General features: G+C 45.1%; 1 protein-coding gene across 1 annotated transcript in view; it reads left to right on the top strand.

Moving 5' to 3' along the window:
- NRP1 (neuropilin 1) overlaps nt 1–23445 on the top strand; it is a 245907-nt gene extending 222462 nt beyond the window's left edge. Inside the window, exons 13-17 of the mRNA XM_077491091.1 lie at nt 2574–2711; nt 6221–6498; nt 6738–6834; nt 17362–17418; nt 18803–23445. Coding sequence (XP_077347217.1) covers nt 2574–2711; nt 6221–6498; nt 6738–6834; nt 17362–17418; nt 18803–19092 — 860 coding nt within the window. The 3' untranslated portion in view covers nt 19093–23445. The remainder of the gene's footprint in view (nt 1–2573; nt 2712–6220; nt 6499–6737; nt 6835–17361; nt 17419–18802) is intronic.
- Nucleotides 23446–23707: the final 262 nt, after the last annotated feature.

The raw sequence follows: 23707 nt of genomic DNA, 5'->3' as shown, positions 1-23707 counted from the left end.
TCATGGTTGGGATTCAAACCAGCGACCCTTTTACTGCTACGTGAAAGTGCTAGCCACCACACCACTGTGACACCCGATTATTATAGAAAGTGATGGAAATATGTTTTTTAAAGCCTTAAGTTGGCCATGGATGATGCAAATTGCTTGATTCTTCCAGCAAAACACAGCCACTGTTGATGGGGGAATCCCTCCTGCAGAGCTACTGGTGCTGGGAGCTGATCTTAGCCAGGAAAACAGTGATTATTGCTAGCAGCTATAGCCACTAGCAATAAGTACTTGTAAAAATCAGACATTCTGGTTGTGTTAATGCTGGCTGTACTAGCTGACATCCTATGTCCTCTGCCGCTCACACAGCCATAATCTTCCAGTGCTGCAGAGGTTAATGCAAGCCCTGAACCTGTCATAGGCACTCAAGACTGCCGAATATGCTTACTCCTTCCACCCACTCCTCCATTCATAGAAGCTGTACTGGCGGGCTCCTTCCATCCATTCGAATCATCAAGTGCACATGCCTTAAGCCTTGTACACACGATCAGAGAATCCGTCGGAATGTGTCCTATCGGACCGTGTCGTCGGATAATCTGACTGTGTGTGGTATGCATCAGACTGATTCCGTCCGAATCTCCGTCGGACCCAATTTTCCAACATGTTGGAAATATTTCCCGACCAACTGGGCCGGTCGGACCTAATCCGATCATGTGTAGAGCATTTTGATCGGACCAAGTGCCACGCATGCTCAGATCAAATTCCTACATCAAAGCTATTGGCTACTAGATTGAATGTAGTCCCATCGTAACGAAATTACGTCATCACATTCTGAAAGATCGGATTTTTCGCCAACTTTGTCCAACCGTGTGTATGCAACAGTTTCAGACAAAATCCGACGGATTTGGTTGGCAAAATCTCCGACCGTGTGTACAGGGGCTAAGACACTCTCAGTTGTATGCTCTCTCCCTCCACCTTATCCCTGCACCCCTAGATTAAATGAGCATTTAACCCATCCAGTGTGACTAGGAGGGCTCCACTGCAAGGGTAGATTTTGTATTGATTAGGCTCTTCATGATTAGTGACTTACTATGTGAAGACAGTATAAGGATAATAACCATGGATCGTTCATATTTTGAAAGCTTTCCAATCAATTTTTTGGCTGTTTTATTACATCTAAAACAAAGTGGAACTTTAGGGCCGGTTCACACAGGGGGCGTCACGAGGCGGCACGACTTGCCGTGCCGCGACCTGACAAGTCGCCCCCATTCTGTACAATGGAACCGTTCTAAGAGGAGCGACTCGAGACGCTCCGACTCAGAAAAAAGGTTCCTGTACTACTTTTGGGGCGACCTCGGGGCGACTTGCATTGACTTCTATACAGAAGTCATTTGGAAGTCGCCGCTGAGGTCGCGGCAGGTCGCGGCGAGGAAAGTCGTGTCGCCTCGCATCGCCCCCTGTGTGAACCGAGCCTAACCTGTAATAATCTGATAAAAAAATAATGTTCTTTAGCAGGGAACATACTGTACATTCCACATTAATAATCATACCACCAAAATAAGCGTGTGCTGTAAATTGCCTCCAGCATTGTTCCTGTTTGTTTTTGCTGGCGCTGGCCATTTTGCTGAAGCCCAGAGCTCCTGAGCAGCTGTAAATCTTTTGGCTGTCAGCAGATCTGTCTCTACGAATTCAGCACAAGGCCAAAAATAGTGAGCTACTGAGTATGTGCAGAGCAGGGTGAGACCGTGCATTGCTGGATTTTAAAAAGTACACTTATGTTTATGTTTTACATAGTTATTCCTGCAAAAGGGGCCAGCCTGAAGTGATCTATCAGGAATTCATTTTCTGACTTCTGCTTTAAGTCACTACAGGGAGCTCTGCATTTTTTTTTTTTGCAGTCTCTCAATCTCCCTACTTAACAACTGTTGAAATGTTATAAGGCATACAGGTAATTCAGCGACTAGGCAGACCCATTGACTTGCATTATGAGAATGAGCAGTAAAGCGCAAACTTTGTGTATCATTACAAAGTAGAAAACATAGCATACGTGTGTGGGAGGAGTGCTGCTATACATTCATTAAGCTTGCACTGCAAGGGTTAAATGCTTGTTTAGGTCTAGGGGTCATAGAAAAGGCATGAGGGCATGGAATAGATTTACTCGCCTGATCTTCTGCTTTTCTGAGCGGTTAGACCAGCCTTTGCAGCGCCTGCTCCCTCATGCTCCCGCAGTCTAAGGTCCTGATGTCATCAAGACTGATGCAGGGTCCATATCCCTCCATTGGACGTGAAGATGTCAAAGGACAGTCCACTGCTGGAGTGTGGGGGGTGTGCCCTCTGCTGGAGGAATGAAGCCTCAGGTAAGGGAAAGTGCTTTTACTCTCCCCTAGACTAAACAAGCAGCTGCAGTGCTAAAGTGGAACTCGTACTAGTCTCATACTAGCTAATCCTAAAACAGCTCCAAATCCCTTTAAAAACCTATACCAACTACCTTGTGGAAGAAAGCTCTGTGTACTTACCTTTGTCTGTACAACTGCTAGACAAAGCAAAGGGTAAGTTTTAACCAACACTGTTTTTTTATGTTTCAACAGATTCATTGCAAAGCAACCTGGACTGTACATTTGGCTGGGGATTACGGAAAACATTCTGCCAGTGGGAACATGATCACACCTTGAGCCTCAAGTGGACTTTGGTGAACAGCAAAACAGGCCCAGTGCAGGATCACACAGGTAGGTCAAAGACCTCTACAATATCAGAATGCCTATTGTATAACAGTTCTGGATTGGATGTTGTAACGGTGCCACCTAGTGGATATAAATGTATTGCATGTAAGCTTCATTTTCTGCAAGTTTAAGGCCCGGTTCACACTGCCGTGACTTGTCATGCCACTTAACAGTTCAAAGTCACATGACAAGTCGCTCCCCATTAACTGCAATGAAACCGTTCCCATTCGTGCGACTCAGGTCATGACTGGCATTGACATTGTGGTGCACTTTGGATGCGTTTTTAGGTTTGATACAATAGAACTCTGTATAACACACATTCACTGATAGCGCATTAAAAAGCACGCAGAATTTTTATTTTATGCACCAAACCTAAAAGGCACACAAAACACAAAGATTTAAATGAGGCTTCACACAAATTGCTGCCATCAAGCTTAAAGGTAATGTTAGGTAAAAAATAAACAAATAAGGGGAGTGCAAAATATGGTGCAGCTCTGCACATGGTAGCCAATCAGCTTCTAATCTCAGTTTATTCAATTAAGATTTCTCAAAAAAAGACCTGGTAGCTGATTGGTTTCTAGGCACAGCTGCACCAGATTCAGTTTTCAGTAAATGCCCCCCCCCCCCCCCCCCAATTGTATTAATACAAGAGTAAAGCACATTCTTTCTTGAATCTTTATGTGCTTTGTGTATTTTTTCCAGATCTGTGCAGTGAAATTTTACCTCTGTTGGAGCTTTCTGTAATAAAGACCGATCACTGCTGCTCTCTCCTTATGCAGGGTGACTGGTCATGTCTCCACCCCAGTGGTGGCTGCTGCTAAATATTTCAAGGGGGGTGGCAAACTAACGCCACGTACACTCCCCCCCCCCAGGGGGTTCGCCGCCAGCACCCCAGCCCCCCTGCGGGAGCCAGACGGGGGCCAGTAAGGCAGCGCTCACTGCAAGCACCCCCTGGTGTTAGATGTATGAGAGCATGGCAACGATCCACCGCAAACCCCCCCTCCGACCTTAACTTAGGTGGCAGGGGAAGGAAGAGACGGGTGGCTGAACAGGAAGTGTGTGTCCAGGGAGTCCAATCGGGTCTCCGGACCTGCTTCCTGATTGGCCTGGAGAAGAAGCAATAAGACAATAGCGAATATTAATTTGCTATTGTCGCACAACTGGGTGGGCTCAGGGCACAGTGTTCTGCGCCCCAAGTCCACCTTTTTTTAAGCCAATTAGAGCCTCTGGCTCTAATCATGTGCTTAAAAAAAAAAACCCTGTTGGAATCCATGCGTCCGGTGCCCTGCATGTAAATTAGGGGCCGGATGCATGGATTAGGGGGGTGTATGTATGGGGGGCCACCACTGCTCCACCCCCTTTTACAATTTTCTGCAGACAGCCTCCTACAGCTCAGGATATGTGCAGCAAAGTAATGGGGTCACAGTGAAATCTCTGGATTTACAAAGCTAATTTAGTACACACAAAGTAGATTGATATTTTGAGAAATATATTTAAGTTAAACAATTTTGTGTCTGGAGTTAAGCTTTAACCACATGCAATACATTCATACATTGTTGCCTATGTAAGAAGAAGAGAAGCAGCCAAACTGAAAGGCTTCCCAGTTCACATTATTTCAGTAAGATGTGCTACAGATTTCAGTCCCATAGTCAGCTGTGAATGCGTTCCACAAGGGTACATGTTTAAAAGGGTAAATTTATATCAATTTAGTCACGGACAGCATTGTTTGTATTCTCCTCCCTGCTGTTTGATGGGCAGCGTGCAGAAAATTAACATTGTGTTTGATGAATTGAGCCGCTAATAAAACATGATCTAATCGAGTTGAACGGCCAAGCCTCTCTTCATCTTGGACAGTGAACTGACTGCAGCTCTGCAGCTGAGCATTACACAGCCTGCTGCTTTGTTCCGCACAGCTGATCAGGAGCAGAGCGATGCAGCTATCGCAGGGAAAGCTCTCAGACCTGCTGGAATCTAGGTCACATGACTTATTTATGGCATATTTCTAATAGGAAGTTTTGCTGCAGAATCGCCTTACTACAAGTGTAATGCCATTGCACAAAAAAAAATCAAGCAGGTGACATAAAAGTGTAATATCTGCCACCAGCACAAAATCCTTTTTATTTACTGCAGAATCCAGCAAAGATTCAACAGCCTCACTGTAGCAAAAATAACAGTTTTATTCCAAAGTGAATCTAAATTTAAAATAAATATTATATATATTATTTTATATCATATATATATATATATGTATATAAACATCTTTAGTATTTTTGCTAGGATGGATAAATAAAAGAAAGGCCAAAATAGAGCTACCTTTGGTGCTCAAAAAAAAGTTCACAAATTAGTACCTACATTATTATTACATTTATTTATCGAATGCAAGCAGTGTAAGTACAGGCATGCCCCACTTTTAAGTACACAATGGGGTTTATTTACTAAAGCTGGAAAGTGCAAAATCAGGGTCACTTCTGCATAGAAACCAATGAGCTTCTAACCCCAGCTTGTTCAATTAAGCTTTGGTTATACAACCTGGAAGCTGATTGGTTTCTATGCAGAAGTGAGCCTGATTTTGCACTTTTCAGCTTTAGTAAATAAACCTCATTGCGTACTTAAAAGTGGGGTATACCTGTACCTGAATTCGACCTGGATCAGCCTCTTTCAGTCCCTGCACAGCAAAACTGGAGTGTGAGAGGAAGAAGCAGTACAAGAAGCCTGTTAATGTATGTGCTGACAAGGAGCATGTTGATAGGAGAGAGCATGACACAGAAATGGACAGGATATGATGAAGGCTTTAGCAAAACATAACTGGGCAGAGCTGACACCACTAAAGTCCACAACAGACACAGCATTTGAAGACCACAAAAAAAAGACAGTGGGATTGATTTACTAAAACTGGAGAGTGCACTGGTGCAGCTATGCATCGTAGCCAATCATCTTCTAACTTCAGCTTGTTCAATTAAGCTTTGACAATAAGCCCAGGTTCACATTGAATGCGGGTTTGAAATCATGTGAGTTCAGCTGAACTCGCACGATTTTAAACCGGCATTTCAGTCCAACTTTGGGGGTGATTTGAGAGACATCTATGCGGGTTCATGCACAGATGTCTATTGAAATTGCCCCCGAAGTCGTCAAAAGTAGTGCAGTGACTACTTTTGGGAATCGGTGTGGCACCGCAAAGTCAGCGTCCCACCGATTCGCACCATCAATAGGCTTCGATTTGGCATGCGATTTGACAGGGCTAAGACTTGGAAGCTATTTGGTTTCTATACATAGCTGTAGCAGATTTTGCACTCTCCAGTTTTAGTAAATCCACCCCAATGTGTCATGTCAGCTCATGTCAGGAGGGGGTTTGGAGCTGATTGCATTTCTGCCAGATCAACTGTTATTTTTCTGTAACTGCAGGGTTTTTGAAGGATTAAACATTGGGTAATGTGCATGTATTGTGGACTGCAAATATATATTTTTTTATTTCCCTGACAAATACTTTAAGAACACCTTTTATTTAATTTTCTTAGGAGATGGAAACTTTATTTACTCTGAAGCTGATGAAAGACACAGAGGTAAAGTGGCCCGACTATTGAGTCCTGTGGTGGACTCCTCCAAATCCTCCCAGTGCATGACCTTTTGGTACCACATGTCTGGCGCCCACGTTGGTTCTTTGAGCATCAAGCTAGAGTACCTAAATCAGGAAGGCTTCGGTCAGATGTTGTGGACAGCAGTTGACAGCGAGCGCCCGGATGACAACTGGAGGGAAGCTCGGGTGTCACTACACAAGTCACTAAAGCAGTATCGGGTAAGAGCAGACCCAAATCTTCTTCTTCTCTATAATGGGGGCTTGCTGTCTGTACAGGGATTGGGTTCCCACATTGAGAGAATATGTTTGGCAAACTTCTGCCTGCCTACTCATTAGAGAGATTCACCTTTATTTCCTGTCCCAGTGACAACCTGACACATTCTCTAACCCTTCACTGCAATGCTTTTGTTTGAATTCCATCCTGGGTTTCTATAACATTACGTCTTATTTCTACTCAGGTGGTGATTGAGGGCACGATTGGCAAAGGAAGCAGTGGAGGGATTGCTGTGGATGATATCATTATTGCTAATCACATACTTCCTGAACAATGCAAAGGTAGGTTGCCTAACACAGGCTGAGCTTGCAAGTCACCATCCACCTAATGCTGTATCTACTAAGCTACAAAACGTTTATGAGTGGCATCACTTGGCACTACTAAGTAAGAATGGAAGTCTTTGATGACCTTTTGTTGTGGCATTTATGTGGAATGAATGATCTCAGTAATTCCTCTGAGATCACTGTGACTTAGTTTACTCCATGCTTGTTTCAGGTCAGGGACTCAGAAAGCCACTAATAGACAGGAAACTGAAATATTCATCAAGCTTCAAGCTTTATGGGGAAGCTTTTACTGTAGTAATAATTCAGCTCCAATTTGGGGAGGTAAAAGAAAAATGTTAACGAGATTGCTGACTGTGCTTGGAGACAGAGAAAAGTGCCATCTGTCAAAGCAGCCATATTGCTGCTAGCTGCATGTTTGGATGGCCATGGGGAAGGGGGCCTGTCCAACCTCACAGCTAGCCTAGGAAGATGGGACAAAATATTACACGTACTTTGTCCCCTGGGGAATAGAACACAGAAATAAAAATTGTAGTGAAACTTCTTCTTTAAAGGTTTCAAAGATGATCAAAATTGACCAAGAGCAGATATCACTGGATTATTTTCACTTTAGCCAAAATAAATTAATAAGCAGAGTAAGCACCCGGTTCAGTTATTATAAACTATATAAATTATATTTCCCATGAAAGAACACCTGTGCGCTCTAAGTGCAGATTATACCCATTCAGGCATACAATTTGTAATAGGCAATTTAAGACTTGTTGTTCCTAATCCCTTCATATTGTGCAATGAATGTGAATCTGCTGATGTTTGACACCGTGCAGACTTTAGCCTATGGCAACCTTGCTCAACCTTTTTACCCCGGAGGAAGCTCTAAAATAATTTTCAGGTCTAGTGGAACTATTATTAAAATCAACTGTTTGAGGGTCAATGGTAAAACGCTTCATACATTGGTGTCAGTAGAAAGAACGCAACTTTCACAGTGGTAGTCAGAATGTCACCCTTACAGACAACTAAAAAGACAATTGGGTCATGCTGCTGGTTTTGCTAAGTGGTGTTGGTCCTGGAACTATGCAAGTACCATTAAACCATTAAGGTCATTTAGCCACAGCTCAAGGAGCCTCTAGCAAATTCTGGAGGAACCCTACTGTGCCACAGATTCCTGGTTGAGAATGGCTGACCTACGGCATTTGTGAACACTCTGCAGTAGTGATGGACGAACTTCCGACGGGACGTTTCGCGAACGCGAAACGCGAACGGACACAAACGTTCGCGAAAACGACCGTTCGCCGCGGGCTCCATTGACTTCAATGGGAGGCGAATTTCGCAAACCTTTAGGTCGAATTTGCGGCCACGGGGTAATTATTAGGGGGTAGCACGTAGTCCCACCACCTGGACAATAGCATAATACATGTATGAGGTGAATTTGGGATCGATAACTACAAGCATTTTTTTTTTATTTGGGAAATTGTTCTGACAATTCAGGACTATGGAGCTAATGAAGGCAATGGAGGAGAGGGAAGGTCAGGGACCAGGGTAGGCAAACAAGAGGGTGCAGGAGATACAGAGCACTGACAGCAGCACCGTAATACAGAGCACTGACATCAGCACCGTGACATACAGCGCTGACAGCAGCTCCGTGACATACAGCGCTGACAGCAGCTCCGTGACATACAGCGCTGACAGCAGCTCCGTGACATACAGCGCTGACAGCAGCTCCGTGACATACAGCGCTGACAGCAGCTCCGTGACATACAGCGCTGACAGCAGCACCGTGACATACAGCGCTGACAGCAGCTCCGTGACATACAGCGCTGACAGCAGCTCCGTGACATACAGCGCTGACAGCAGCTCCGTGACATACAGCACTGACAGCAGCTCCGTGACATACAGCGCTGACAGCAGCTCCGTGACATACAGCGCTGACAGCAGCACCGTGACATACAGCGCTGACAGCAGCTCCGTGACATACAGCGCTGACAGCAGCTCCGTGACATACAGCGCTGACAGCAGCTCCGTGACATACAGCGCTGACAGCAGCTCCGTGACATACAGCGCTGACAGCAGCTCCGTGACATACAGCGCTGACAGCAGCACCGTGACATACAGCGCTGACAGCAGCTCCGTGACATACAGCGCTGACAGCAGCTCCGTGACATACAGCGCTGACAGCAGCTCCGTGACATACAGCACTGACAGCAGCTCCGTGACATACAGCGCTGACAGCAGCTCCGTGACATACAGCGCTGACAGCAGCACCGTGACATACAGCGCTGACAGCAGCTCCGTGACATACAGCGCTGACAGCAGCTCCGTGACATACAGCGCTGACAGCAGCTCCGTGACATACAGCGCTGACAGCAGCTCCGTGACATACAGCGCTGACAGCAGCTCCGTGACATACAGCGCTGACAGCAGCTCCGTGACATACAGCGCTGACAGCAGCTCCGTGACATACAGCGCTGACAGCAGCTCCGTGACATACAGCGCTGACAGCAGCTCCGTGACATACAGCGCTGACAGCAGCTCCGTGACATACAGCGCTGACAGCAGCTCCGTGACATACAGCGCTGACAGCAGCTCCGTGACATACAGCGCTGACAGCAGCACCGTAAGCAGCCCCAGGAGGAAGTCAGCACAGCACAGGGATGGTGTGATCCCCTCATAATAAGAACCCCCAGGAGGAAGTCAGCACAGCACAGGGATGGTGGGAGCCCCTCATAATAAGAACACCCAGGAGGAAGTCAGCACAGCACAGGGATGGTGGGAACCCCTCATAATAAGCAGCCCCAGTAGAAATATGACACCGCTCAACCTCTTCAAAGAGGAGGGTAGGGGCATATAGTACGGTGTGCTTTTTTGGGTCAGGGAAGTGAGCCAAATGAATTAAGAAGGTCTGTGTGCTTGATTCCAAAAATTGTTTATAGACATATACATGGTCTACTGATCACATGTGTTGAATTCCTCCGAGATCCATGCCTCATTCATTTTTAGAAATGTGAGGTAGTTAACACTGTGGTGAGCTAGGCGAGTACGCTTATCGGTCACAATCCCCCCTGCTGCGCTGAACGTCCTTTCGGACAGGACACTGGATGAGGGGCAAGCCAACAGTTCGATTGCAAATTGGGCAAGCTCTGGCCAGAGGTCAAGCCTGCCCACCCAGTAGTCTAGGGGTTCATCACTCCTCAGAGCGTCCACATCGGCCGTTAACCCAATGTAGTCGGACACCTGACGGTCTAGGCGTTCCCTGATGCTGGATCCGGATGACACCTGTCGATGGGTCGGCTGAAAGAATGACCTCATATCCGAAGTCACCAACACATCTTCAAACCGGCCTCTTCTTGCAGGCGCTGTTGGATTGGTACCCGCAAATCCTTCTCTGGGAGTGGGAATTGCTCCTCTGCCAGCGCACGCAAAAGCAGAATGCAGCATTTCTCGAAGCAAGGCCTGGAAGTGCTGCATTCTGACAGCCCTCTGCGACGGCGGTAACATTTCCGCCATTTTGTGTTTGTACCGGGGGTCTAAGTACGTTGCCACCCAGTACTGGTCCTTGACCCTCATGCTTTTTATACGGGGGTCCCTATTAAAACACTGGAGCATGAAGGCCCCCATTTGCACTAAAGTGGAAGCGGTGTGGTGGCCTGGCTCCTGCTCATCATCCAGGATAATGTCGTCCTCTTCATTCTCCTCTCCCCATCCTCGCACAACAGGGATCCCAGAAAGGTTTAAAGCATGCTCTTCTTGCTCCTGCTCATCCGCCCCGGCACCATCCTCCTCTGACTCCTCATCAGACTCCTGTTGTTGACTTGTCTCAGATAGAGTAGCCCCCCCTGGGAATTCATCCAGCATTGCGACTTCCTCATCTTCCCGCTCCTGCTCCTCCACAGCCTGATCAATGACACGACGCAATGCACGCTCCAGAAAGAAGGCATAAGGTACCATGTCACTGATGGCGCCATGGCTGCGACTGACCAGTTTGGTGATCTCCTCAAATGGCCGCAGAAGTCTGCATGTGTCGCGCATGAGCAGCCACTGGCGCGGTGAAAAAAAACCCAGCTCCCCAGAACCGTTTCTTTCGCAGAGTTCATACAGGTAGACGTTAACTGCACGTTTCTGCTGGAGCAGCCTATCAAGCATATAGAAGGTTGAGTTCCATCGCGTCGGGCAATCGCAAATAAGACGTCTGACCGGCAGATGGTGTCGCCGCTGAATGTCAGCAAGGCGAGCCATGGCCGTGTAAGATCTTCTGAAATGGGCCGAGATTTTCCTTGCCTGCCGCAAGATGTCCTGGACCCCAGGGTATTTGACAAGGAATCGCTGCACGACCAAGTTTAAGACGTGTGCCATGCACGGCACGTGCGTGATTTTGCCCTGTTTCAATGCGCTAAGCAGATTGGCACCGTTGTCACACACCACTTTACCAACTGTCAAATTGAGCGGTGTTAGCCACTCATCTGCCTGTGAACGCAAAGCTGAAAGGAGTGCCGGGCCAGTGTGGCTCTTTGCTTCCAGGCACAACAGACGCAGCACGGCATGGCAACGTCTCACCTGGCATGTGGAATAGGTTCTGGGGAGCTTGGGCGGTGCAGTGGAAGAGACGCTAGCAGCGGAAAAGGAGGAGGCAGCTGAGGAGGAGAGGGAGGAGGATGGAGTAGGAGGAGGAGAAGAAGAGTCAGGCCTGCATGCAATCCGTGGCGGTAAAACCAAATCTACACGGGTGCCACGGGTTACATGCTTGACGGCCGTCAGAAGGTTCACCCAGTGGGCAGTAAAACTGATATACCTTCCCTGCCCGTGTTTGCTAGACCACGTGTCTGTGGTCAGATGTATCTTGGCACCGACACTGTGTGCCAGAGATACATTCACTTGCCGCTGAACATGGCCATATAGCTCTGGGATGCCCTTCTCTGAGAAATACTTCCTTCCTGGGACCTTCCATTGTGGTGTTCCAATGGCCACAAATTTGCGAAAGGCCTCCGAGTCCACCAGTTTATATGGCAGTAGTTGGCGGGCTATGAGTTCTGACAAGCCAGCCGCCAACCGTTGGGCAAGAGGGTTATCCGGCGTCATCATTTTTTTACGCTCAAACATTAGGCCCACGGAAGCCTGCCTTTTTGCAGAAAAATGTGAGCTTGGCGTGATGGAAGGTGGAGTGGAGGACAATTGTGAGGAGAGAGGAGAAGGAGAAGTAGAAGACGAGGCTGGACGGTGAGAGCCTGCAGTGTGGCTTTGTGTGTTCCGTTGCTCCCACTGGGCTCGGTGATGGCTGCTCATGTGCCTTCTTAAGGCGGTCGTCCCTAGGTGAGTATTGGGCTTACCGCGACTAACGCGTTGACTGCAAAGATTGCAGATGGCAACGCTATTGTCAGCAGCGGACACGTTAAAAAAAGCCCACACTGCGGAGCCATGTGCCGGTGTCCTGGGAGCGCCAGATGTGACCGTACATGGTCGATGACTCGCTCCTGATACATTTGCAGTCTGCTTTGTCCCTGCTGTGCAATGTAAGTCATTGCTGCTTCTCCTCCCTATCTGCTGGTCCATATCTCCCTCTGAACTCCCCTCCTCTTCCTCTCTTGTGGGCACCCACGTGACATCACTAGACACGTCATCATCAACGTCACCTTCCCCACCGCTATAAGTAGAGTAGGCAGCAACACCGGGGACCAACCTCCTCCTTGGGCTGATCTGGGTACTGGCGTCAGACTGCTGAGTAGCGCTTGTTGCTACCTCCTCTTCCTGATCCAATACCAAGAGTGGCTGCGCATCAGAAATGTCCTCTTGATATGGATCGGAAAATAATTCCAGTGACTCAAGCGGAAGGTATGTGGTGGTGGTGGTGGTGGTCGTGTTGTTGGTGGTAGTGTCTTTGGGGGTGCACATAGCAGAGAGTGAAGAAGAGGGTGCAGATCGAGAGGATGAGGAGGGTGCAGAAGAGTAAGGCTGAGCGAGCCACTCAACCAAGTCTGGTGCATCCTTTAAAGTAATTGAACGCACCTTCTGCAACTTCCCACTTTGGCTCAAGCCTGTTGCTCCTGCCCTACCCCTACCACCCCTGCGGAAGGGCCTGCCTCTTCCTCTGCATGTCATTTTTTAAATGACCCTGTGACAAAACTCTTAGTCCCTATACCGCTGAAGGACTGCTGCAGTATAGGTGAGCGGTCAGCAGTGGTGCACGTCAACCCTATCTATTGTGGACCTATAGCGGTCCTTACAGAACAGCAGACTGTACCGCACTCAAGCCTATGTACCGTAGCACCCTATACCAAGTTACCAGTCCTTATAAGAACTTTTGTGGAACAAGCAGGTTGTGTGTTAGTGATTAGCAGACTGTACGTCAGTCCCTATACCAATGAAGGACTGCTGCAGTATAGGGCAGCGGTCAGCAGTAGTGCACGGCAACCCTATGTATTGTGGACCGATAGCGGTCCTTACAGAACAGCAGACTGTACCGCACTCAAGCCTATGTACCGTAGCACCCTATACCAAGTTACCAGTCCTTATAAGAACTTTTGTGGACCAAGCAGGTTGTGTATTAGTGTTTAGCAGACTGTACGTCAGTCCCTATACCGCTGAAGGACTGCTGCAGTATAGGGCAGCGGTCAGCAGTGGTGCACGTCAACCCTATCTATTGTGGACCGATAGCGGTCCTTACAGAACAGCAGACTGTACCGCACTCAAGCCTATGTACCGTAGCACCCTATACCAAGTTACCAGTCCTTATAAGAACTTTTGTGGACCAAGCAGGTTGTGTATTAGTGTTTAGCAGACTGTACGTCAGTCCCTATACCGCTGAAGGACTGCTGCAGTATAGGGCAGCGGTCAGCAGTGGTGCACGTCAACCCTATCTATTGTGGACCGATAGCGGTCCTTACAGAACAGCAGACTGTACCGCACTCAAGCCTATGTACCGTAGCACCCTATACCAAGTTACCAGTCCTTATAAGAACTTTTGTGGAACAAGCAGGTTGTGTGTTAGTGATTAGCAGACTGTACGTCAGTCCCTATACCAATGAAGGACTGCTGCAGTATAGGGCAGCGGTCAGCAGTAGTGCACGGCAACCCTATGTATTGTGGACCGATAGCGGTCCTTACAGAACAGCAGACTGTACCGCACTCAAGCCTATGTACCGTAGCACCCTATACCAAGTTACCAGTCCTTATAAGAACTTTTGTGGACCAAGCAGGTTGTGTATTAGTGTTTAGCAGACTGTACGTCAGTCCCTATACCGCTGAAGGACTGCTGCAGTATAGGGCAGCGGTCAGCAGTGGTGCACGTCAACCCTATGTATTGTGGACCGATAGCGGTCCTTACAGAACAGCAGACTGTAACGCACTCAGGCCTATGTACCGTAGCACCCTATACCAAGTTACCAGTCCTTATAAGAACTTTTGTGGACCAAGCAGGTTGTGTGTTAGTGATTAGCAGACTGTACGTCAGTCCCTATACCAATGAAGGACTGCTGCAGTATAGGGCAGCGGTCAGCAGTAGTGCACGGCAACCCTATGTATTGTGGACCGATAGCGGTCCTTACAGAACAGCAGACTGTAACGCACTCAGGCCTATGTACCGTAGCACCCTATACCAAGTTACCAGTCCTTATAAGAACTTTTGTGGACCAAGCAGGTTGTGTGTTAGTGATTAGCAGACTGTACGTCAGTCCCTATACCAATGAAGGACTGCTGCAGTATAGGGCAGCGGTCAGCAGTAGTGCACGGCAACCCTATGTATTGTGGACCGATAGCGGTCCTTACAGAACAGCAGACTGTACCGCACTCAAGCCTATGTACCGTAGCACCCTATACCAAGTTACCAGTCCTTATAAGAACTTTTGTGGACCAAGCAGGTTGTGTATTAGTGTTTAGCAGACTGTACGTCAGTCCCTATACCGCTGAAGGACTGCTGCAGTATAGGGCAGCGGTCAGCAGTGGTGCACGTCAACCCTATGTATTGTGGACCGATAGCGGTCCTTACAGAACAGCAGACTGTAACGCACTCAGGCCTATGTACCGTAGCACCCTATACCAAGTTACCAGTCCTTATAAGAACTTTTGTGGACCAAGCAGGTTGTGTGTTAGTGATTAGCAGACTGTACGTCAGTCCCTATACCAATGAAGGACTGCTGCAGTATAGGGCAGCGGTCAGCAGTAGTGCACGGCAACCCTATGTATTGTGGACCGATAGCGGTCCTTACAGAACAGCAGACTGTAACGCACTCAGGCCTATGTACCGTAGCACCCTATACCAAGTTACCAGTCCTTATAAAAACTTTTGTGGACCAAGCAGGTTGTGTGTTAGTGTTTAGCAGACTGTGCGTCAGTCCCTATACCGCTGAAGGACTGCTGCAGTATAGGGCAGCGGTCAGCAGTGGTGCACGTCAACCCTATCTATTGTGGACCGATAGCGGTCCTTACAGAACAGCAGACTGTACCGCACTCAAGCCTATGTACCGTAGCACCCTATACCAAGTTACCAGTCCTTATAAGAACTTTTGTGGACCAAGCAGGTTGTGTATTAGTGTTTAGCAGACTGTACGTCAGTCCCTATACCGCTGAAGGACTGCTGCAGTATAGGGCAGCGGTCAGCAGTGGTGCACGTCAACCCTATGTATTGTGGACCGATAGCGGTCCTTACAGAACAGCAGACTGTAACGCACTCAGGCCTATGTACCGTAGCACCCTATACCAAGTTACCAGTCCTTATAAGAACTTTTGTGGACCAAGCAGGTTGTGTGTTAGTGATTAGCAGACTGTACGTCAGTCCCTATACCAATGAAGGACTGCTGCAGTATAGGGCAGCGGTCAGCAGTAGTGCACGGCAACCCTATGTATTGTGGACCGATAGCGGTCCTTACAGAACAGCAGACTGTACTGCACTCAGGCCTATGTACCGTAGCACCCTATACCAAGTTACCAGTCCTTATAAAAACTTTTGTGGACCAAGCAGGTTGTGTGTTAGTGTTTAGCAGACTGTGCGTCAGTCCCTATACCGCTGAAGGACTGCTGCAGTATAGGGCAGCGGTCAGCAGTAGTGCACGGCAACCCTATGTATTGTGGACCGATAGCGGTCCTTACAGAACAGCAGACTGTAACGCACTCAGGCCTATGTACCGTAGCACCCTATACCAAGTTACCAGTCCTTATAAGAACTTTTGTGGACCAAGCAGGTTGTGTGTTAGTGATTAGCAGACTGTACGTCAGTCCCTATACCAATGAAGGACTGCTGCAGTATAGGGCAGCGGTCAGCAGTAGTGCACGGCAACCCTATGTATTGTGGACCGATAGCGGTCCTTACAGAACAGCAGACTGTACCGCACCCAAGCCTATGTACCGTAGCACCCTAGACAGACCAAGTTACCAGTCCTGATAAAGAGCTTTGTGGAACAAGTGAGTTGTGAATGATTAGCAGACTGCAGCAGAAGGGCAGCAGTCAAGTATAATATTCTTTCTATATTTGGAAGAAAGAATATTATACGTGTACAAGCCTATTACCGTACCACTGATACCAGTCCTGAAAAGAACCTTTGTGGAACTAATAGTAACAGCAAGTCTTTAAAATTATCCTCACTGCCTGACACACTGCTTCCTGCCTGTCCCTATACAAATTGGCAAAAAAGAGTAGGCTGGAACGATTAGCTGGAACAGCTCTTTTGTGGACCTGATAGTAACAGCTAATGATGATGATGATGATGATGATGAAGAAAGACTAATCTGGCTGAGCTGTCCCTAAAATAGCAGCATACAGCGCTCTGTCCCTTTATCTAAACTGACAAAAGAAACTCAGGCTGCTGACCTAACACCTATACCAGTCCTGAAAAGAACTTTTGTGTACCAAATAGCTAGCGTTTTCTCTGTCCCTACTCCACACAGGATCCTTTCCCTACAGTGACAGAAGAAAGAATGTAAAATGGCCACCGGATCGGGTGTATTTATAGGTTAGGGGGAATGTCCAAGTGTCCATGAGCTGTCATGTCTCAATTGGTTGTCCTGTAACACATGATAAACGTGTCACGAAAGGTTAAAGTTCTTGTATACATTAAACACGTAAGTCCGCCGGGGCGAACGACGGAAAAAGGCGTTCGAACCCGCGGACGGCGAAAGTCGGAAATTCGCCGCGAAACGACCGCCGGGCGAACCGTTCGGCCATCACTACTCTGCAGTGGTGTTTGGCTATGGGCAAATGGCTCTGTAGAAGCCTAATTGTTCAGTGCACCTTACAAGACTGCCTTCTAGTGATTATTACCAGTGGCTTCCTCCTCATCGCAGCAGCTTTCACAAACACACAGGGAGGATGCAATCCTGGTAGGACCAGTAATTCATTCCATTTTTTCTTTTAGCATTAGCTGCAGGGACGAGGGCAGATAAATAATCTGGTGTTGCCTTTTATTCTTTATTTCAAAGTGAGCACTACTAAAAGCAGGGATGAAACAAACTGGAATTTATAGCATGATTCAGGTGTGCTTGATTTTAACATAAGAGACCGTAATTTTTATTTGCAGTAAAGCTGATTGTGTTTTTGTGGTTATTTAGGTCCTGATTCATCGGATCTGGGACCAGGAACCGAGGACAATAGTAACGATAAGCCAGGTATTGCCACCTTCTCTTCATTCTATACAACTTGGTGTGAATTAAACATATTAATAACCTGATAAGGAAACATAAATAATAAAGGAAACAGAAAAGAGATTGTCAAACAAATAGACAAAGCTTAATATTCTAATCTCCAAAAACAAAAGAACCATATTCAATAATGATATAAACATTTTTTAATTCATATGACAAATTGCCTAAAATGAACTATTTATTATAGGTTGTCATTCAGTACATAGTAATCATATACAGGCTGGAGCTTTGACTGATAAAGTAAGCCTTTATACTACAGCTGGCCTGCAGATCATACTTTTGCCTGAAGGTAGCAGTATACATCTGTTTAATACCGTAATTGTCAGGTACAGTTACACTATAAGAGATAATACTGAAAATAGAAAAACTACCAAATAAAAACCCTTGGGGGTTAGTTACCAAAGGCAAATACACTTTGCAATACAAGTGCACTTGAAAGTGCACTTTCAAGTGCAGTCACTAGAGATCTGAGGGGGACATGCAAGGAAAATAAAAAAACAGCATTTTAGCTAGCACATGATTGGATGATAAATTCAACAGAGCTTCCCCTCATTTCATATCTTCCCCTCAGATCTACAGTGACTGCACTTCCAAGTGCACTTGTAGTGCAAACTGGATTTGCCTTTAGTAAATAACCCCCCTTTTGTCCTTAAAAATATGTTAACAATATTTTAGGTATGCAAATTAATCATAGCATTATTGTCACGTTAAGTTCAGTGACCACCTGATCACGAAACGGTTAAACTCAAAATTTTGGAACAGCTTTAAAGGATCACTAAAGGCATTTTTTTTTTAAATAACAAACATGTTATGCTTACCTCCACTGTGCAGCTCGTTTTGCACAGAGTGGCCTCGAACCTGCTCTTCTGGGGTCCTTCAGCAGCTGTCTCGGCTCCCTCCTGCAAGGACTCCACAACTTCATGCGAGCTCCCTCGCATGATGTGGAGTGCTTGCTGGTGCACTCCCGTGATACAGCTGGTGGCCATAGCCACTCACTGTATCACTCGGCCCCGCCCCCTGGGGCGCGCCGCGTCATTGGATGTGATTGACAGCAGCGCGAGCCATTATCTGCACTGCTTTTAATCCATCCACTCTAGCCAATCGCGGGACTTTTGAGGGGTCAGGTAAGTAAAACGGGGGGCTGGGGGAGCCGCAATGTCAGATATTTTTTCACCTTAATGCATAGAATGCATTAGGGTGAAAAAACTTTTACCTTTACAACCCCTTTAAGGCCTGCTTCTGTAGAGCTTACTTTACAAATGCAAGTCTAGTCTTCTATTTAAAACAATGTTCTTTAGGAAATTGGTGAAATTGTTATTATTCTTAACAGTCTTTATTTTTCAAACAGGGATTACTCCAAATTACCCTAGTGATGACGGTGGTGATGAGAGCATCTCCAAGAAGCCAGGCGGTGTACTAAAGACCCTGGACCCCATCCTCATTACCATCATTGCCATGAGCGCTTTGGGAGTCCTACTTGGTGCCATTTGTGGCGTGGTTCTATACTGTGCCTGTTGGCACAACAGCATGTCAGAGAGGAACTTATCTGCCCTTGAAAATTATAATTTCGAACTTGTGGACGGTGTCAAGTTAAAAAAAGACAAACTAAACACACAGAATACATATTCAGAGGCATGAAGCAGCAAAAAGGAAATAAAGATAATTGTTGCAGATAAATTCAGCGGAAAGACTAAAGTCAGTTTTGGTGGAGGCGGACCAATGATCTTTTACTGCTAGGCTATAAAATGCATTGGTTGACGTGAAGCCAAACTTCTCTCAGGAGCTTCGGTGAAAATACCTGAAAACTATGGACGCATATACAATCTGAATCATGTACAGCTGGCTTTTCTGTTTTTTTGTTTTTATTTGTTTTTTTGGATAATCAAATGCTGGTTTTGAGACCAATTATGATTGACTTTATGGTTTTGTAAACTCCGTTCCATTTTGCTTTGTTTTTCTGCTGCGGATATCTTTGTTGTGAGCAGAATCCAGAATACTGTCACAGAAATACACAGAGTGGGGTTCTGTGGATGGTCACATGGTATGCCACGTCCACCAAGTCCCCCCACCACATGCATCATAGGACTTGCAGCACGAATTTCTCCTCCTGTTTGTGCATATCTGTTTGTGCTGTGTATAAAGCAACAAAGGCTTAGGAAGTCCTAAACAAAATGTGCCACTATGATGTTTTCTGGCAATTTTTAAAGCAACGCTACCCATTAATGTTGTGTTTCAGTGTTGTTCTGGAGCATAGTGCTTTAAAACGTCTATAGGGTTCATGCACCGTCATCAAATGCAATGGGCAATAGAGGGTACGGCCTACCCTTAAGACAATGTTGTTGGCACTGGCTAGTGGATGTCCTCTCAAGTGCCTTTTTGTGTTTGTGTTAGTTTTGACTGTGTTCTCACTGATTGCAACAATGCTTTTGTTTCAGTCATTTATCATATTACGCCCTTGTCTAGAACTATGTACCATGACGGCCAAAAAAAATAATTTGATGATGGCCTCTCCAAGGCAAGGGCTACCACTGAATCATCAACTCAACAGAAAGTTTTTATTTTGAAACAGAATGATTTTTTTCATTTATTTTTATGTTAAATCCATTACTTTTTTTTTTTTTTTTTTGTAAAAGGCTGCAATATCCCATTTTTTTCTCTGTAGAATGTATTTAACAGTCAATACTCAACTCTGAGTAAACAATGTAAAAGATTTTGCCATAGATTAACAGGCAAAACACAGCTCTGTTTCCGATACTGAAATGATCCTCTGGTGTAAATCCAATAAGGGAAACTTCGTACATTAACCCTACAAAGTCTAACTTTGGCTTTCTGTCTGGATGATAGAAGATACAGTATCATTTTTCACCGTAGGGCAAAGTATATGAAGTTTATTTAATAACAATGGTAGAAGTCATGGCTTGACGAAACACAGAACAGCCAATAGGATAATATTCCTTAGCAGAAGGTGGGTTTGTCTGATTGGCTGGTTTGAGTTATACCATAGCACTTTTGTTATTTAATAATCCTTAAAGCTTATGTGTTACAAAATGAGCAATGGAATGCAGGAGGTTTCGGTGTTGGGTAAAATGTTTTGAAACCTATTGTGTGTTATTTATTATATCTAAAAAAATTCCTAAGATATATCACCCCTTAGCAGGTGTACTGAAGTAATGTAGGGCGAGCGATCACTCTACAAAGCATTCAAAGAACGAGATAGTAAGCCAGTTTTATGGCCAGGACTTCCAGGTCCTTTTGTTCTTCTACTCATAGAGACCAGTGTAACCCAATGACATCTGTAAGGCTGGAGGTGCACTACTTCATCCTCTATCATTCATCTTATTGTACAGCATTCCATTCTACCAGCCCACATAAAAACAGGCCTTTAGCCCATCCAAGCATTCATGTTTATGTCAATGGAGGGAAGAGGAGGCAAAGGGAGAGTGGCAATTCTTATCTCAGTAGGGAACAGTAGAGGAAGGACTTCTTGGCCAGTTTAAAAGGGACCAGCCAAGATTCAAACCATGTATGGGCAGACTGATTGTGCCCAAGTTGATCGATCAATTAACTTCGGTACAACCAGTCTAGTGATAATCACTGTGTGTTCTCCTGCCCAGGACGACAAACAAGGTGAAGAGCGAGCAACCCTCTATCAGAACTGTACTACAGTAGGTATGAGCACCATATGTTATGCTCTTACAATACTGTAAAGGCTGAACAAAAATAAATGTTTTCCCAAACATAGCAGCAGGCACGAATGAGACAAGAATCAACAGAGATAGTTTATATTTACATAGCTAAGTATATTTTTTGTTATAAAGGACTTGCATAGTACCAACAGTTTGTGTGGTGCTTTATAACATTAAGAGAGACAGTACAATTACAATGCAAATCAAGGCAATACTGTTAGGAGGGCCCCGCTCATTAGAGCTTACAATCTTAAAGGGATAGGCAAGTGATAAATGTTCAGCTTTATGTAAAAGAAAACTTTTGCAGATACAAAATAAAACACTATAGCAAGATACAGGCACATCATTTTCACATTGTGTTCTGTAGACAAAGAGAGAAACGAGAAACATGAGAATAGGGGTGCATTTAAAGGGAAAGGAATATGAGGGTCGCCATTACTGATTTCTTTTGGAACAAGCAAGCATCAGGACTTCCCAATCCTTTCTTCACTATTGGGGGATATTATTGACCTGAAGCAAGAATATGCATTTTGGAGTATCTGAAAAGCTGTGCTTGGTCTGGGTCAATGACTTCCTAAGTAAAAAAAGAAAATTTTACAAAATAACCAAGTCAACAAAGGCAGTTCCTGTATTTCTATCCTGTCATTTTCAATTTAGCTGGCCGGTGATAATCATTAGATGATGCTTGATGACATTGTTTTAAATGCGTCCTTTTTTACTTCCTTTCACTTACCATTGATGGACAAAGTGATGGATTCTCAAGATATTCACGAAACACAAAGAATCCCCTGGCTCTCGGTATGTATGGACTTCACTCATCGCATACACCCCATTGGTGTAGACCTAAATGTAATATAGGCGTATAATATCTGACTGATAAATCACTTCCCAGATCTAAACATACATTTTATTGTACTGTTCTTTATACAATAAAGTTTATGTTTAGATCTAGGAAGTGATGTCTCATTACAAATGGGGTGTATGTGTCGAGTGAAGTCCATAGAGTCCAAGAACCAAGGAAATCTTTGTGTTCTTTGACTATGATTGGTACCAATGGACTCCGAACCCTTATATTTGTTTTTATTGTGAAACTGTAAAGGGGTTAATTTTGTGGGCCTTGTGTCAGTATGCAGAATTTCAGTTTTTGGATATGTCCTCTTGATTGGGCAACCCACTCACCTGTATTCACCTTGGCTGTACTCTCCATTGCTCCCTCATAAAATATCCAGTATAAAGGGCCTGAGCATATTATATGCTGCCAGGATTCAATGCATAGGCCAATTTTCAAGTCTAAAAAGTAATACAAGAGAATAGAAAAAATAATAAACCCTGTCTAAGCTTCCACACAGACCAGCCTGGAGCATACACAAGGATTTGATTTAACACTCCTGCAGGCAATGTGCAAAGTGCAGTAGCTCCATGACTGTGATAGGGGCATTAAGCTGTAGCTTGGGGCAGTGTCGGGAACTGATGCCATTGGTTCTATGCACTCTGCAAACTATCATGAAATTTGTCAGTGTGGTATAAATGAAGGCAATCTGATGGCTATGGGTTGCTGCACTCTGCATGTCATCAAACTCCACAACTGTTTTTGCTCCCATTTTGTTTCACTTTCAGCATTGACTAAAAAAAAAAACCTGTAAAATTGAATATTTGCCCATGATAAATTTCAGCTCTTATCGTTTCTTTTCAGCCGTTAAGCTGAACACAGGAAAAATGATACTGAATCCTTCTCAGCCGAGAGAAAGGAATCTTGCACTGAAATCTCTATTTAAAATTATATGTTGATAAGGTTATTTAACCCTTTAGCAGCCAAAGAGGGCAGCGACCGCTGCGTAGCAGTTCGTCACTACCCTCTCTGCCTGGGGAATAAAACGAAGGGTTTGTTTGTAAAGGCAGTGTTAAAGAAAAATTGTTCATTTATATTTGTTTTAGATTGTTTCATAATTTTTAAAAATGTAAAATAACATATTTTTTTCTTTATCAAAAACTATTAAGGAAGGAAAAAAAAAACTTTTTTCTGTAGTAAAATGATTTCATTTTACTGGTATATTATTGCTTCATGTTTTGTATCATCATGAACTTTTGTGCAAATTTTTTTACAGAAATTTTTATTTTATATGACAATATGACACTTGTAAACTGTTGTTTTGGAATGAACTGCGAAGCCTTAACTTTGAATGACATTTGTATTCTTGGACATTGAATTGCATAATAATCACATAAAATTGAACTGTAATTTAAATCCCAAACGATGACTACTACATTCCAAAGATACAGTTGAAATAAACATTTTCATAAAATACTTTTCTTCTGGCTTTTCACATACTCATGTACAGTTATGTCATGTATAATCTTGTTTAAGTACGCAGGAAGGAGCCACCAGGGATTGGCTTCTATAGATGCTTTGCAAGCAGATGTTTCCTTATCAGGGAACTCTGGGTTTTGAGGCATCTCGTGTATATGGAACTATTTAAAGTGAAAATTCCAGCCCAAAATGATTTTTCTGAATGGATTGCACCCCCTAAGGAGCCAAAAGTGTAAAGGGAACCTTCATCCTGCACAGC

The sequence above is a fragment of the Lithobates pipiens genome, unplaced genomic scaffold, assembly GCF_037356315.1.
Source record: "Lithobates pipiens isolate NorthernLeopardFrog02 unplaced genomic scaffold, aLitPip1_a1.2 Scaffold_19, whole genome shotgun sequence".
NCBI lineage: Eukaryota > Metazoa > Chordata > Amphibia > Anura > Ranidae > Lithobates > Lithobates pipiens.
The sequence above is the reverse complement of the archived record's forward strand: the minus strand, read 5'-3'. Positions and strand labels throughout refer to the sequence as shown.